General features: G+C 44.9%; 2 protein-coding genes across 5 annotated transcripts; one reads left to right on the top strand and one right to left on the bottom strand.

Moving 5' to 3' along the window:
* Nucleotides 1–1,274: 1,274 nt before the first annotated feature.
* On the top strand, nucleotides 1,275–6,297 carry AKIP1 (A-kinase interacting protein 1). The gene is made up of 5 exons (XM_054633991.2): nucleotides 1,275–1,511; nucleotides 1,733–1,810; nucleotides 4,778–4,888; nucleotides 5,100–5,150; nucleotides 5,848–6,297. The coding sequence occupies exons 1-5, from the start codon at nucleotides 1,434–1,436 to the stop codon at nucleotides 5,989–5,991; spliced, it is 462 nt and encodes a 153-aa protein (XP_054489966.2). The 5' UTR covers nucleotides 1,275–1,433; the 3' UTR covers nucleotides 5,992–6,297.
* Nucleotides 2,499–15,943, bottom strand: C6H11orf16 (chromosome 6 C11orf16 homolog). 4 transcript variants are annotated; one of them, XM_077179830.1, is made up of 8 exons: nucleotides 14,612–15,943; nucleotides 13,272–13,476; nucleotides 12,325–12,475; nucleotides 11,219–11,447; nucleotides 9,799–10,455; nucleotides 9,185–9,360; nucleotides 7,344–7,535; nucleotides 2,499–5,393 (listed from the first exon to the last, which is right to left on the bottom strand). In XM_077179830.1, the coding sequence occupies exons 2-8, from the start codon at nucleotides 13,436–13,438 to the stop codon at nucleotides 5,325–5,327; spliced, it is 1,641 nt and encodes a 546-aa protein (XP_077035945.1). In that variant the 5' UTR covers nucleotides 13,439–13,476; nucleotides 14,612–15,943; the 3' UTR covers nucleotides 2,499–5,324. The 4 variants fall into 4 exon arrangements, with proteins under 4 accessions (XP_077035945.1, XP_054489958.2, XP_077035947.1 ...); XM_054633983.2 differs by having other exon boundaries at nucleotides 2,499–5,387; XM_077179832.1 differs by having other exon boundaries at nucleotides 13,401–13,476.
* Between the last annotated feature and the right edge of the window lie 3 nt (nucleotides 15,944–15,946).

Raw genomic sequence — 15,946 nt, 5'->3', positions numbered from 1 at the left:
AACATCAAAAAATAGTGGGAGTTTAAATTTCAACACAACAGGAATAATTTACCTCCTGAACAACAAGCTACTGCTGCAAGTACCTGGCAGGAAGAAAAAATGATCAGTTTTCTCTGCATGTTATGAAAACGACATAGGAGGGCCTTTCCAAGTCTATTTCACAAGAGCAGCAACATAGCAAACCCACTCACCTCTCCGGGAGACCATTGCTAACAAGGCACGATGCAAAGACGTTCAAATTCCAATTAAGCAGGAAGCAGTCTGTTCTGGCTGCTTCTCCACCACATCAAACACACTAACATTGCTTTTATCAAATATTATTATTCTCCCCCCCTTTATGTTGCATTCAGTTCCCCAGACCTCAAGCACTCCAGCAGCTTGCCAAAATTTTCATTGGAGTACAGGAGACCAAACTTAAAATTAAGCTGGATTTGAGCACTGAATGGGGGCTTTCAATGTCTTAAAGAGCAAGCAGCCTGTGAAGGGCTTGTTTACTGCGGGGGCTGGCTGCTGCTCTGCTTAAGCGACTGGGAGATGACAATAAAATGTAAACTAGGAGAGGATTATTTTTCTTGCTTGTCAGAGAGATTACAGCTAGCAAAGCTCTCAACAAGAATGAAGGACTTGAAGGATCAGGGCCTCCATGTTAACCTGGGCCATATGGGACTTAAAGAAAGTTTTGATGCTTATTTTTCCTTACTACTGTCACCTCGGTGCACACGAGGTTAGCGAAGGCTCCAAGTGGCTCTGCTCCCACGCGGCCACAGCCACTTCCCGAGCCGCTCCGGTAACTCCGAGCGGTGACCGGAGCCTGCCGCTGCCCTCCTGGGACAGACCCAGCTCCGGGGACAGAACCGGCTTGGTAAGCAGGCAAGTGCTGCTCTCGGGCCCGAGCAGTGCTGCGCCGGGCGCGGGGCAGACGGCTCCTTCATCTGATGGGGAGGATGGCTGCGCGGCTCCCTCACCGCCCGGCCAGCGGGCTTGGCCTCGGCAGCGGCTGCGGGGCTGTGCGGCCCGGCCGTGACCCGCACCGCGTCCCTCGGCCGGCCATCGCCCCCTACCGGCACCGTGAGCTCGGACCGCGGAACTTTAAATAAAAAGCAGCGAGGAGCGCCGCTTCCCCCTAGAGACCACGGGGCACTGCGGGGCTCCGGCTTTTGTGGGCTCTTCCCCGCTGTCGCACGGCGGCGACATCCGGGGGGTAGCATCCGGGGGCACCTCACTGACCCTTTCCGGGAAATCCTGCCCGGACGCGCCTCTCCTGCGTTACCGCAGGGCAGGGAGCGAGCGTGAGGGACAAACAAAGCGCCCCGAGCCCTCCGCGGGGCCGCATCCCGGCGGGAGCCGCCCCGGTGCCCCCGGGCCGGGCTGAGGGCGGGGCGGGGCTGAGGGCGGGGCGGCGCGTGCGCGGTGCGGCGGCGGCGCAGGGCGGGATGGCGGTGGCGCGCGCTGTGCTGGAGCGGGCGCGGCGGCGCTCGGCGGGCGCGGCCCCGGGCCCGGGCCCGGTCCTGGTCAGTGCCGTGCGCGCACCCGCGGACACGCACACACACATACAGATAGGGACCGGGAGATGCACGGAGATCCATCTCCGTACAGGCCGCGGACACACCGCCGCGCTGAGCTACCCGCCCCGCCCGGTGCCCCCGAGGGCTCTGCGGCTCCGTGCCCCGCCACGCTCTGGCTCTAAGCGACGGGCGGCACGCTGGGTGACCGGGAATGTCTCTCGTTGCAGGACCGGGACCGGGAACGCCTCAATGCAGCGTTCGCTTCGATTATGAATTTGATGAGAGGAGTCTCAAAGGAATGCGAGGTGAGGGTCAGCCCCGGAGCCGCCCAAAGGGGAATGCTCAGGATGTGCCTGCCAGAGGCCTCGCTACTTTCACTGCAAAAATTGGGTTTCAGGTTTGCTCGTTGATTGGCAAGGGTTCAGCAGTGAGCCCGGGGTGCCGGCCGAGATGAAGAAGTTTGGGGCATTCAGCATCATGTGCAGGGTACATTTCAGCGGTGTTGTCCTGGCCGGCTGAGCTGGTTCCACCCTGGCTGATAAACATCACTGCATTTTCTATCGACCGTACCCAGTAGCCCGGTACAGATTTTAGCAGGTTTCTCCATTTCTTGGTGGAAACGCAGTGTGGTTAGAGAGACAGAAATGTCAGGTGTCATCACAAAATACATTGTGTCACAAGGTATGGAATGTTTCCAGGGCTCCAAAGTATCTCTGCTGGGTTTTAGCCTTGTGACATAGTAACCTTGTGTTGTTATCAGGGGAACGAGAGCCACTCCTGCTGGCTGATATCCTGTTCTGGGTGCTGGAAATAAGGGAGAGTTTCAGTCTCCAGTGCAGAGATGCTTTGTGTCCTGTGTTTGTTTTGAATTTAGTGTTGTTGCTGTTGTGATTTAACCCCACCAGCAACTAAGTACCATACAGCTCACTCCCTCCCTGCCCTCCTCCCCTGGCAGGATGGGGAGGTGAATCTGGAGAAAACAAAACTTGTGGGTTGAGATAAGAACAGTTTATTAATTGAAACAAAGTAAAATATGATAACACCAATGGTAATAACAGTAATAATTGTGATGAAAAGGGGAGAGAGAAATAAAACACAAGATGAACAAGTAATGCACAATACAGTTGATCACCACTCACTGACCAGTGCCAGGCAGCAGTCAGCCCTTCAGACAACTCTCCCTGTTTATATACATGACATTCTATGGTATGGAATTTCCTTTTGGCTAGCTTGGGTCAGCTGTCACAGCCCTGCTCCCTCCCAGCTTTTTGTGCAGCTCCCCACTGGCAGAGTGTGAGAACAGTCCTTGGCTTAGGGTGAGCACTACCCAGCAATAACCAAAACACCTCTTTGTTATCGACACCGTACTCTGCTAACTCCAAAACACAGCACTCTGCCAACTGCTAGGAGGAAAACTTGCTCCATCCCAGACAAAACCAGGCCAGACTGGATTTGGGATGTAGCTCCTGGGTAAGGAGCGTGGGCTCAGCTCTCTGTGTGTGCTGAGCAGAAATGGAGAGGTTTGGTGTGCAGGTGCACAGCTCCACTGTGCTCTGGCTGGCAGGTGACACTGCTCTGCTGGGTGACATGGGCAGACTGGAGCCAGCCTCTACCAGCCCCTCCCTGTGAGCACAGCCCTGCAGCCCAGCTACTGAACTGAGAATTCCATTCAGTTGGTGCCCTTAGGGATCTGTTCCTAACTCAGCAGGGAGCTCACTGCCTGCAGGGCTGATACAGAGCCCAAGTCTGCAATTAAATTAGAGAAAACAGTACTCCAGCACACCAGGTGATTAGCTCATAAGCAACTCCTTTATAATTTCAAAGCAGTTCACACGCAGTAAGCAGTTAATCCTAGAACAACTGGGGCAGAATAGAGTTTGACACAAGACAAAACAAAGTGTAGTGAGGCCCATCCTTACCAGTGACTTGGCAGTGCTAGGTTTACAGTTGGACTCTATGATCCTAAGGGTGTCTTCCAACCTAAATTATTCTTGTGGTCTATCTTGTGCCCTGTTAAGAGTATTAAAATTGGAACAAGCAATGGATGACTTCCACATTCGTGCATCAGCCAAGACAGTACTGCTTCAGTCATTTCTCTAGAGAAGAAGAGTCATAAAAGGGGGGAAATGTCAAACCCATAAGTTCATGGGTAAATTTTACAAAGTGCAAATAAAAATGCACAGCTGAATACAACCATTTAGGCACTTGAATGCAAACAATTAAACTTGTAGTTTAAGATGAGATGTTTGGGGTTGCTAAGGGATCGAAATTTATCCATTTCTCACCAAAAGTTGGATTTCATTTCTCTGCTCTGTGCCATCATGTAAAAGAGATGCTCTGTGAAGCATTATGCACCAGGTCAGAGCATCTGATATATTTTGCAGCTTCACAAAAACTGCAATACAAGCAACCAGATCTGTTGATTTGTGCACAAGCTAAGGAATAAAGGACAGCAGTAGATTTGGAAGTAACAATTTCTATTTGCCTTAATTTTGTTACATTTAGTCTTGACAGTCAGGGACAAGAGAAACACCAGTGAAATAAGAGATATTTTGGATCTTTTTGGTCCCTGTGATCAAAAAGGTAACATTGGTAGGAGTTCTGTGGTGACAACAGATGGCAGCAGAACTGTACTCAAGAGCTTAATTTGCAGTGGGGAAGATGCCAGCACATCTGCAGTGCAACCAGAAGGCGGCTGCTGTGTGCTTAAATGCACTTCTCGAAGCTGCTGTGGAAAGGATACCAGCCTTGAAGACATTTCAGATTCTTTACTGACTCATTTTTCAGTATTAACATATTCTGCTTTTAGAGCACTGCTGCTGCACATGGCCTGCAGAACCCACCTTCACTGACTGGCTTACAGAGCACCTGGCTTGCATACATGTCCTCTCAAGGACCCATAAACTATGTCTTCTTCCACCAGAGCTTTTCTTGATCAGGCAGGCATTTCTAGAGTATTTATTCCTTCTGACATTTTCATTAATTCAGTTCTGAGGTGTCAGAGTCCCCGCTCTACATATTGTTGGTATTTAATTCCAATAACATATTGTGTTAGGAACACAAAATCAGGCCTGCCTGAGAGAGTCCTGTAGCAGAAGGCAGGTGGCCTTTGGAAGTACAGACATTGTTTTCACCCCCACAGAGAACAAACCAGCCAATTAGTACACAGCATCAGTATTTGTGTAGTTCTACTATCAATTGTAAATCTGCAGTGGCTGCAAGTATGGTTTGACACCTCCCACATGATATTTTCTCTTTCTGTTGCTGTCCAGAAGTGCTATAGGTCTATGGCAACCAACAAGTGCAAAGAGAATGAAATCAGACACTTCTGCAAGTATCATGGCAAGTCAGTAGAAAGAAAGATGGATCCCACAGAAGAAGAGGTAAGTAGGTACTTCTGGTTTTGATGAAAGGTGACATAAAAACACCTGGACTGATCCAAGCCTGTGTTGGGTTGGGGGATGGCACAGTCACTTCTTGTGGCACCAATCAGTGTACTATCCATCCTTTTGTGCACCTAAAGCTTCCCCTCTCTTGGCCTGGGTTTGCACTGTATGCTGGATCATTAGAAAATAATTTTATTTTTCTTTCCAGGAGACTGAAGGTTCTGTAGAACCCAGCCAAGCTCAAACTTGCCAGCAAAGAGTAAGTGTATAGAATACTTTGGTTTTAAGTGGAGGTATTTGCTAGCATTTCTTTTATCATTTTGAATCCAGCTGGTTACAAATTGTGACAGATCTGGAGACCTCGATGGCACAGCAGATTCACAAGCATAATATATGTGTAGGCAGTCAAATGGCCATACAGAGACTTGCACAATTAGTTGGAAACAAGATTGTGGCGTTCTTGCACTTGGTCCTCCCACAGGCTCTCTGAAGACTCCTGTTCCTCAAGGAGAAGAAAACTGGTTTTATTTTTCAAAGCTTAACACCTCAGCAAATCAATCTCAGGAACTTCCAAGCCAGAAAAGATGAGAAACACTGAATCTGTGCCACACTATTAATTACTGAGAGCACCTTTGGTATAGGGAACAGGAATTCCCAGGTTTATGTTCAGAACTGTCTAGGTTGGTAAATTTCAGTTTTGTAAGATGTAAATTTACAGCACAGTGATTATTTCCACCAATTGAAACATTAGCTGGAATACTTTGAGTATGGCACTTGCTAATTTTTGTACTGACAGAAACATTTTACAGTTTTGTTTGCACTGCCTTCCATATACTTAGAAAAATCTTAGTATATTTATATAGCAGATGAAATGTAATTTTTTTACCCAAACACAAATTTTTTGGGGGGGGAAATCTAAGATAACTACCCAATAACTTTTTTTTTTTTTCTTAAAGCCCAGAAGAAATTCCAAAGATTTCTACATTGAAGTTTCTCCTGGCATCTATTCTGTCACAGCAATCTCAGAAGACATGGTGGAACAAACCCATGTAGTAGATGTCAATGCAGGACAAAGTGTTGATTTAACTTTTGTCCTGTGATATTTGTTGTTTCCTGGCAATAGCAGGAATAAAACATGAGGCTCTTTTTAATGTGTGTAATGAGCTATAGATATCTTTTTCTTGTTAGCACTTTAACAGTAGCTTCCTCTCTGGGACTCCATTTTTATGGCCTGTATATTTGTTTTCTACTTAATGCAATTATATGCAGCCCACTTTGTACATTGATTTTTATAAATATTTGTACATTGTGTGCCTTTTAAATCCAATTATGTGACTGTGTAATTCCAGATTCTTCTGCTCTAAACAATTAAAGATACAATCAGTGAAATAAAATATATGATCAAGCCTTTGTGATGACAGCTTCTTTTGTATTATCCTCAGAGAGAGCCCCCATGTCACAGTGTTGACCAGAGAGCATGATCCATGTGGTGTGAATATGGGTGTACATCAGCTTCTGTAGGCTGGCACTAATTTTGGAGCAGCTGGCTCACAAGCCACTCTCCTATCTCTACTTTTGCTAGTCTGGTAAAGAAATGAAATGCAGATGAAATTCCCTACCTAGAACCCCAACTCAGCAATGTGCTGAAATGTGTGTCAGGTGTTCAGTCTAGACACATGAGCTATTGATTCAGGTTCTGTCTCTTTGCAGACCACACTAAACCTCTTTTCTGAGGGCTGTGGGGTACCCGAAATTATCCAATATACTGTTGAGCAACTGCACACTGCAGCTTATGGCCAAGTTCATATGCTTTAAACACAAGCAGTCCCACTAACAAAACTCCCTGGATGCTTAATTTTGCCAAAGGACCAGGTTCCATGTTTAGAATGAGTGATGTGATCTGTCATCTTTCTGTAGCTGACAGTATTAAGGTTTCCATTCATTTTCATCAGAATATAAAAATCAGTGGCTTGAATGCTAATCATTTTGTTGTTTGTATCTACAGTAGCAGGTCCTTTAGCCTCTGGCTACTTTTGCTTGTGCTTTAATCCCCAAAAAAATCTTTCAGCTGTCAGGTTGTATTGTTTCTCCATTCCTCCTGGCTTTCTACAAACAGAAACTGCTTTGATGAATTTCTGTGGCTCACCCCAGAGAGCTGTAGACAAATGGGAGGTTTATTGGACTCTTGGTGTGCATCTGCTCGGGCTTTTAGTGCTCCTACTAGCTCATCTGATCTCTCCAGAATTGTCAAATCAAGTCCAAATAGTTAAGAATTTACTGCAGCACTTTGGAATAAAGAATGAGGATGCTCAATTTTAATGTGGTGAAAGCAGAGTTTCTCACTTATTAAAATTATATAGTCTTCCATAAAGATATTCTACTGAGACAGTACCTGAAGCAGAACTTAATTTTTTTAAAAAAATATAACACCGATAGAGTAGAAGCAGTTTACCTGAAATTTCAGCCCTTGAACTTGATCAGTTTTACATGTACTGAATTCTGGTTGATCATGTCTCTCTCTGCTTTGCTGCAAGTGAGCTCTGGCAGGGTCTGTAACATCAGGTTTGTCATCTCCAACACAAGTGGCTTCACATTTATCATCAGATGCTGCATTGTATCTTTGTTCTGATGCTGCAAAGCCTTCCTGGAAGACAGAAAACAAATCCCTCAGAAGTCTGGTCTAAAAAAAGCATCAGTGTCTTTGTTAACTGCTGCTTTGCTGGCTGTACCTGTGCCTCACATAGCTTTAATACAGGTCTATTTTCTGGGCTGGCACAAACTTTACTGCTGAAACACACAATCGGACAGCAAGACCAAAGGATTTTCAGAAGCTGCTAGGCTTTGATTAAAAACTTTTTTACTTCAGAAGTGAGGAGGATTTTGTTGACTGCAGTGAGGGGACATCAGCCCCCCAGAGAGTACCTGTAGGAAGCCTGTCCTCTCCCTCCACTTGTTTGCTGCAAGCCACTTCTGATGCAGCCTGCAGCATGTGATAAAACTGCTTCAGCTATCTCAGAGTAGCAATGGATCTTGTGGGTTTAAATCACCAAGGGGCTCTTTTACAGGAATGAAATTCTGTCATTATACCCTGTATTGCCACGTTGCATCCACTACTGTGATTCATGCTGCTGCTTTGGGGCTGGAATGAAACAATTCTGCTTTCTTATTAGTTTTACCAAAAGGCAACTCATGTCACTTCAGTGCACAGCTCTGACACTGCTTACATAGAGCATGCCTGCCTAGAGCTCCACACTGGCCTGAAAATTCCTAGGAAATCAATTACAAAGGTGTGTGGTTATGTAACCATGATTATTTAACCAATAAAGTAGAATAGAAATAGAAAGTAGGAACCATACAGTTGATAAGTTGGCATCTGCTTAAAATGAATGAGTACAGTTGTGAGAATACAAGATGTATTCCTGTATATTCTCTGTTCATCAAGACATGTTATTAATGGATTCATCTCTAAACATGCAAGTTTAGAACATTTGAAGTTTTACTTTGCAGTCAGCTCACAGTAGCAAGAGCATGAAGGTACAGAGAAGCTAATATTTGATTTCATGAATATCATTTATTAATTCTACCCTGATGCTCTACCCAGATGCAGAGCACTGTTTCTGTTCATCCTGACATTCTCTTTCATCTTATCCTTCTTCCTGTAAGTTTTTTCTTCCTCATTTCTGTTTGCTTTTTTTAGCATTCATGTTCTGATTTTTTTTTCAAGTTTTTCTAAAGCATGAGGGAAACCAGGCCTAAAAACCAGGGTAGTGGTGCTGTTCCTAGCTGTGACACAGTTTGCTGACTCTGTATCCCCCAGCTTCACAGCAGGAATCTGCTGTTTAAACTGCTGGCCTCTACTGAGGAAGAAACTCAGCAAAGACTGTCTTGAAACAGAATCTGCTTTTATCTCTCAGAGGCAGAAACTGTGACTGTCACAATTTGATAGGCAAAGCTCAGCACCTTTCCATGGATTCAACACAGGACTTCTTTGGGTAGATGTCAATGGGCATTTGGCAGGTTTCTGAATTGAAATCTGCAACACTGAATGCTCACATGGCTACTGATATTTGTTTCCATTCTACCACATAGCTCCAGCCCTTCCTTAAACCTTTTGTTTTGGTTTCATTAGTGGAGAACTTTCCTACCTATCACAAAACTGGTGGATGCCCTCAGGAAGCAGTTACAAACAATGTCTTTTTCTTGCCAGGTTCCAAACTATTTATAAGAATATTTTTTTCCATTCAAACAAAGCTCCTGCTTACATAACCACAGAACTAATACAGATTATCTTACCCTCAATGATGGCTTGAAATCTTGGTTTCTTAGGATTGTTTTCAGTGTGAGTTGCCCTCTGGGAGTCTGGTCAGTGGTTTCAAACATTGCACTCTGCTGAGCTGGGGCCACACTGGACATGTCCCCAGTGAAGATGGCTCGGGATTCCAGCTGGCCCTTTGTACAACTTCCAGGTCCTGGGAAGGAGTAAAATTGTGTCTAAGAGTGAAACCAGAACTGAAATGGAGAAACATTCATTTCAGAAAAGAGAAAAATGCACTTTAAGCCTGAAAGGAATTATTTCAGTTTGTTCTGAATGGGTGAGCTATGCCAGGTTAATGAAGATGTTAGCATCATAAAAGACATAGGAAAATGACAGGAAACAGAGAGGAATATCTGACTTCCAAAAAAGAAAATTAATTTTTCTGGTAGTTTTCCATGGGAAAAGTGGCCAAAAGAAGAGCCGGATGAGGAGGCAGAAATATTGGGGAGGGGGAAGAATTGTATCAGAGTCTGATATGCAAATTTACAGTATTAATACCAATAACCTGCAGGCAAAGTGACTGCCCTGCCCCGAAGACTTTTGGTTTTGTTCCCTCTGGCAGCTGGTTCCCTGTGGGGTTGTTTGAAGGTACCTGAATTACTGGAATGGGACTTGTGGTGGCTTCTTTTCCAGTATTCTCCTTCAGGTCTTGCAGAATTCCTCAACCTGGGCTTTTCAAGACAGCTGGAGCCTGTGATAAGAGCACTGTCCCCCCCAGTACCCTTAGCGGGAGGTGGCTTCAGGTCCCTCTCTGAATCAGAAGAGGAAGCAGATGTTGCCACAGTTGCAGCTTCTCCTTGTTTTGTGCCTTTCAGTTCTAGAAGGCCTGGAGAGAGCTCACTGCTGGACTCTGCTTCTTCAGCTCTGTCCTGAAAGAGCAGAGACCTGGAGGGAAGAGCCCACCAGGCAGCAGCACAGGGATGGCAGCAGCAGATGCACCTTACCCAGGCTGATGAACAGCAGATGCCACCAGCACAGTGGTGCTGGAAATGTGGCCAGCAGGGAGAGCAGAGCAAGCAGTGCTTGGCAAGGCTACACAGAGCACAAACAGGAATCAGGGATGCCTTGGGACAGCAGGGAAAAATACAAGAGTTAGAGTCCTGGCTTGGTCTGGGCTTCACCCTGCTGATGTGGATCATCTCCACAATCCTCTCCCACAGGCTAGGAGGGATCCACAGAGCCACACCACGGGGGAGTTTCACTTGCTTGTCATTCCAGAACTGGACTGTAATTTCTTCATCTTCTGAGGCTGTTAAGAGAAACAGCAAGCAGCCTTAAGCAGCTGGGCAGTGCACACAGACAGATCAGGCTTTGCAGCTTTATGCACTTTCTACTCCTGTCAAGAGGCAGGATCAACTCTTGCCCCTCACTAACACCTCACACAGTGTCACAGAGGTGAGTGGGCAGCCTGGACACCACCACTAAACCAACAGGCCTGGCAGCATCTTTCCTCCCAATTTGTCATCAGAGGAACAAGAAAACAGTACAGTTTTACATGAACAAGAAAACAGAACAAGATGACAGTAATTTCTGTTGTTGCTGCCAAATTTAGCAGTACTGCTCTGAGAATAGTATTTTGGTAAGTCAGTGGAGCTTGACTGTCAGACACAGGAAAAATGAATGAGCTGCTGAAATCTCCTACGTCTGGCTGATAAAATCACCCCCGGATGTACCATTTGGTACAAATGTGAGCATTTAAGCTCAGATGAATGCTTCCTGGAAGTTGTCTCACTTGTATGTGTCATGAAAAGGCCACAGTCCTGCACATGGCAGCCACAGCCTTGTCCCAGCTACACCCATGGGCACAGATGATGACATTTTTGGGTCACAGTTTCCTCAGGGTCACACTGGTGAGGTTACACACAGATATCCATCAGCCCCTGCAAGCTTGGAGCAACACTGGGCTGCTGTCTGTGCTCTGTTGTTTCTCTGGAAGCAGCACCCTGACAGGAGTTTATCCTCACTGGTGTGCCAGAGGGACAAGAGGAGGAAGAGAGTAGCACTTTTCTTACCTCGTAAGGGATCCCTTGTCTCAATGCCTCTGAGAACAGTTCCTGGGCCATACCTGGCCCCATCTGGCTCCCAGGGTGCCAGCACTCTGTCTCCAGGGAGCAAGGAGTGTTTCATCCCATTCACATATTCCAGGATGTCACCCTGTGCAGTTTTTTGCACACACACTGGATGCCTTCCATGTGACACAAGTGGTTTAGCAAACTCTACCAGGAACATGCCTCTTTCACTCTGTTAGCAGGAACAAAATAACAATTCCACTGAAAAACATTCAAAAATGGGCCAAGTAATGCAACTTTTGCTGGGAGGCCATCCTGTGCCTATATGACTAGAGTAAAACAAGCCTGAACAGCAGCTGGAGCGTGTGGTGTTAGTTCAGCACTGAGACAGCCCAAAAAAACTGCATGAGGCTCACCTGAAAGCAAGATGAGTGAAGCATATGCTCAGATTCACTGCCACTAGGATCTGTATTTTCTTTCCCAAGAGAAAAAGCTACAGACAAGTGTACTTCACAAACCATGCTGTGTGTGCCAAGGAACAGGGGACACTAAAGCCATTCAGACTGTTCATCACTCATGCCCAAGTCCTTCCTCATTACATACAACACTAGCTCTGCTTCTTGGGGGTTGTTGGGAATTTTTATTTTCTTTTATATTAAGGCCTGTCAAGAGGCTTTCCATCAACAATGAGATGAGGTACTTCCCTGTTCTTGAGAAAGAAGAGGCTCCTTTTTGTGTTAAGTTTGAAGTGCTAACAAACCAATGAATTAAAGCTTTCACTACCCTTTCTGGAAAGACCCTGAGCCTGGGTCTGTGGCTGACTCAAGCTGGACATGTGTACATAAAACACAAACCCTTTTCCTGTGCTGTTGATGGTTCTGTGTCTACACACAACAGCAGCCCCTAAACTGCTGGCAGCAGCACTGGGGCTGCCTGAGTGCCCAGCACCAGCACAAGGCTGCTCAAGCACCTGCTGTCCTGGTGATCTGTTCTCTAATCTCATCAAAAACTGAACCAAAAATTGCTACACTGAAGAACCAAAAACTGCTACACTGAACTCAGGTGGTGTGAGAACTGCCCCCAGCTACCACACAGCAGCCATCACTCACCTCTATCCCCTCTTTTACTGTACCAGGGTAATAAAATCCATCTTGTTCCCCTCTAGCCAGCACAGGCACGTTGCTGTCTGTGCCCCCTGACTCCCCCAGGCTCTTCCATGCTGGGCCAGGGGAAGGGAGGCAGTGGCTGATCCATTGGCACCTCAAAGAAAAGAAAATGGGTCAGCCCTGAAAGAAACAGATTCTGCAGGTCATGAAAAAAATCATCTTGTAAGGTTTAAGAACTGGAACGCTCCACCTCATTTTGTAGCACTCCCACAAACCAAATAGTGTGGGAAGAAACAGAAAACTTGCTTGTGCTGGGATAATTCCTTGATCTTGGGAAAAACACACCAGTGCCCAATTTTACTCAGATTTCTTCACTTTGGGGTTTACAGGAAGTGAGCCAGGAGCATGCTGGAATCCTGGGCCAGCATTACTTGCACCAGCCCCTTTGCTGTTTACCTGGCAAGACAATGCAACCCTTCAGATCAGGAGAAAAAAATCCACCTGCAGCACAGAGCACAGCGTAGGTGCACTCCTGAGTGCTGGAGCTGATGGTTTACACTGCAGCATTCAGGGAACAGCAAAGCAGAGAAGGAAACAACGAAGCTGCTGGTTGATGACAGCTTCTAGTTCAAAACTGAGAAAATAATCCCCTGTCACAAAGCATTAGCAACCTTTCATGGAAGATGACTGCTAAGGCAAAATGCTTTTATTTATCCCAATAATATTAAAGGAATGTTTCTTTGATAGGAGGCTTACTCAAGCTTTGCCCTTCATAATCTCCAAGGTAGCAAATAACTTTAGTCAATACATCTAAAAAACTGCCAGTGCAGAGGTGGGAAAGCTCAAATGATGTTCAAGCTGCTAATTTATTAATCTGACACACCAGCCTGGTTTATCCCTTTAGATAGACAAAAAACAAATCCCAGACTTAAACAGGAACTTGATTTTACCTCTGGGGGGTGAGGTGCTCAGCGATCCAGGCAGGGTACACAACAAAAGAGCTCCTGCAGCAGGGATTAACTGTGGATATGACAGTGGAACAGGAAAACCTGTCCAAAGCTGGCCTCACACTGCAATACCTGTGACCCCTGGGCAGGGACCCTTCCAAATGAGCCATACTTGGAAAAGCTGCTGCCTGCAGGACTCGGCTGTGACCTGTTGGAAGAAAAGAGACAACAAGCAAGTGCTGGCCAGTGCACCTCAAGAACCCAGTAATTTTGATTAATCGTTTATTTTTGTTTAAAAACACCGAATTCAAAATATTCAGACTGGCTGTTGGCCAGATGAGCCCACGTGACTGACTTCAGTGATCTTCACTCACCCAAATCCTAACCTGGAAAAAGGGCAGAAACACCCAAGGAAACACTAAATGCTGTCAAAATCTCCAGGAAAATAATAATTTTCACCTCCCTCTAACATTTGTTTCCTGCTCTCTTTTCTTACACATACATTCTTCCTTTAAAGCTGTCTTGTACAGAGCCAGCCAAACCTTCCCTGTTTTACAAGCTGAGACAGAAATTACAGCTGAAGTTGACAAGCTGAGTAAACGTGACAGGTTTTGAACTTGATGTTAGATTACTTTTCCCTGTTATTTATTTATAATGATGTATTAAGAGGAAATATTTTGATCTTACAGCTGCCCTGTCATGTTTTATTAACAGTAGGATTACGGCTTGCAACAAGAAAGAATGAGATGCTCAGATGTGACAAGTGATAACTATTCAGAGGCTGTCACAGTAAGATCAATGATGTGATGCTATCTCTGGTAATTTCAAAAGATGTAGTAGACAAGTTTCCATTAATCTCTTTCTTTTTAAATATTGCTTAGAATCCCTTATAACATTGGCATGGAAACTGAACAACCTATAAAATTTAAATGCTTAATTTATTTTACAAAATGCAGTTTAAGCACGCACGTTTAGATGATATTTTGTGTCTTATCTAAGAAATATGATCTGGAAGTCTTTTTAATGGAGACTCCCAAATAGATACATAATTTCAGATAACTAGCACAGCAAACCCAGCAAGAAGAGGGGATTAACTGCTGCAAAATTCATATTTAAGTCAGGAAATCAGCACAATATTTCAATTTATTCCATGACTGCACAAACTGCTGTTATAAACCAAAACAAGATGGAACGCTTTGCAAAGAAAGGCAACTATCACTTCCACATTAAAGCACATTTTAACACCCCCTGCTTCTACACACAACAGTGCATTGACAAAGGCAATTACACTGCTTTTTCTGGACAACTCCAAGTACTTTGGCACAGCAGCATTTTAGACTTACCTGCTATTGGTAAGAATACACCATTTGGATTTAGTCTGAATGCAGAAATGTCACCCTTCTGCCTGTTGGACACAGGGAGCCTTTGGCTGCCAGTGTTTCCCAGTTGCTATGGAGGTTGCCACAGCTGTTACTCCCAGGATTGGCCATCCTGGCCTGACTGGTTAAAACCCAGCAGAACGTGACTTCAGAGAGGACCATTTGACTGCCACACATTTGCTCAATTTTCAGCTCCCCATGGATCTCCTGCACCACAGGGAGGGAATTTTAAGAGAGCTCAGTGTCCTCTAGGCTTCTGCCTATGACTGCAGGGCAAAAACCAGCATCAAAGTTACAGTTCAGGTTAAGGAAAATTAAAAAAAAAGCTTACCACCACAGGGTGTGACAAATCAACATGTTTGAAATGTGCACAGAAAGGTTGAAGCTGAGACAAACCAAGGTCAAATCACTTGACAACTTTCTCCTTTCACAATAAGGGGGAAGGATTAATGAATTCTACCTCTCTCTTACCAAGTGCCTATCAAAAATATGTCATGCTATAATGCAGAAACCTACCTGTTAATCTCTGCTGAGACCCCTAATTTTAGCATCCTCCTTAAAAGAAAGGCCAAGAGTTGACATTTGTTGATTTTTTTGTTTGGTTAGTTTTGTTTGTGGTTTTTTGGGGGAAGGAGGTGCTTGGAATGCTTAATTGCCTTTTTCAAGGCATGTTTCAATTCACTGCTACAAAAACAGGGTGGGATAAGTGCAGTTAGGGAGGATACATCACTTGGGAAGTCTATAACCATTTTTTTTGTACATTCTGCTGCACAGACAGCCTACAAGCTCTCATGCTGGCAGCAGAATTATTTAGTATCAATGATTCCCTTACACAGAGTAAATGTTAAGACATTTTATTGGTTATAAGCTCAACTCTCTTCATCATCTTCACACAGCTCTATTTTATAACACTTAACTGAAACCATCAGCAGTACAGAGGAACAGACTGGGAGGTTGGGGAAGACCACTCCAGACCTCAACCATTATCAGTCAAAGTCCCAAAAAATTTCTATTGCAGTTTATTTTTACGCTGATGGCTAAAACCTTGCCAGGCCTCTTTATACTGTGTATTTTATAAGCAGTCCTAGTAATTTTTAAGGGCACTGACATCTGTGTAAGAATCCAATTTTCAACAGAAATTACGCAATGTCAAAAAGTTTTCAATGTGATTAAAATATTTACTAATAAGAAAATGATGGAAAAGCACTCACAAAACTTTATGCTCTTCCTATGTTCAGTAACTGTGCTTCAGAGAGCTCCTACCCTACTCTATTTTTCTGTTTTAAACTAAATTATCCT

Source organism: Agelaius phoeniceus, chromosome 6 (genome assembly GCF_051311805.1).
Source record: "Agelaius phoeniceus isolate bAgePho1 chromosome 6, bAgePho1.hap1, whole genome shotgun sequence".
Lineage (NCBI taxonomy): Eukaryota > Metazoa > Chordata > Aves > Passeriformes > Icteridae > Agelaius > Agelaius phoeniceus.
The sequence above is the reverse complement of the archived record's forward strand: the minus strand, read 5'-3'. Positions and strand labels throughout refer to the sequence as shown.

What these genes read in the sequence shown, in the direction of transcription:
- C6H11orf16 (XM_077179830.1), bottom strand. Translation starts at nt 13,438, where the DNA reads ATGGCTCATTTGGAAGGGTCCCTGCCCAGGGGTCACAGGTATTGCAGT. An exon ending in GACAAGGGATCCCTTACGAG is followed by an intron (nt 10,456 to 11,218) that starts GTAAGAAAAGTG and finishes TTCTCTTAACAG; the next exon opens with CCTCAGAAGATGAAGAAATT. An exon ending in GTCCCATTCCAGTAATTCAG is followed by an intron (nt 9,361 to 9,798) that starts GTACCTTCAAAC and finishes ACTCCTTCCCAG; the next exon opens with GACCTGGAAGTTGTACAAAG.
- AKIP1 (XM_054633991.2), top strand. Translation starts at nt 1,434, where the DNA reads ATGGCGGTGGCGCGCGCTGTGCTGGAGCGGGCGCGGCGGCGCTCGGCG. An exon ending in GAGTCTCAAAGGAATGCGAG is followed by an intron (nt 1,811 to 4,777) that starts GTGAGGGTCAGC and finishes GTTGCTGTCCAG; the next exon opens with AAGTGCTATAGGTCTATGGC. An exon ending in TGGATCCCACAGAAGAAGAG is followed by an intron (nt 4,889 to 5,099) that starts GTAAGTAGGTAC and finishes TTTTCTTTCCAG; the next exon opens with GAGACTGAAGGTTCTGTAGA.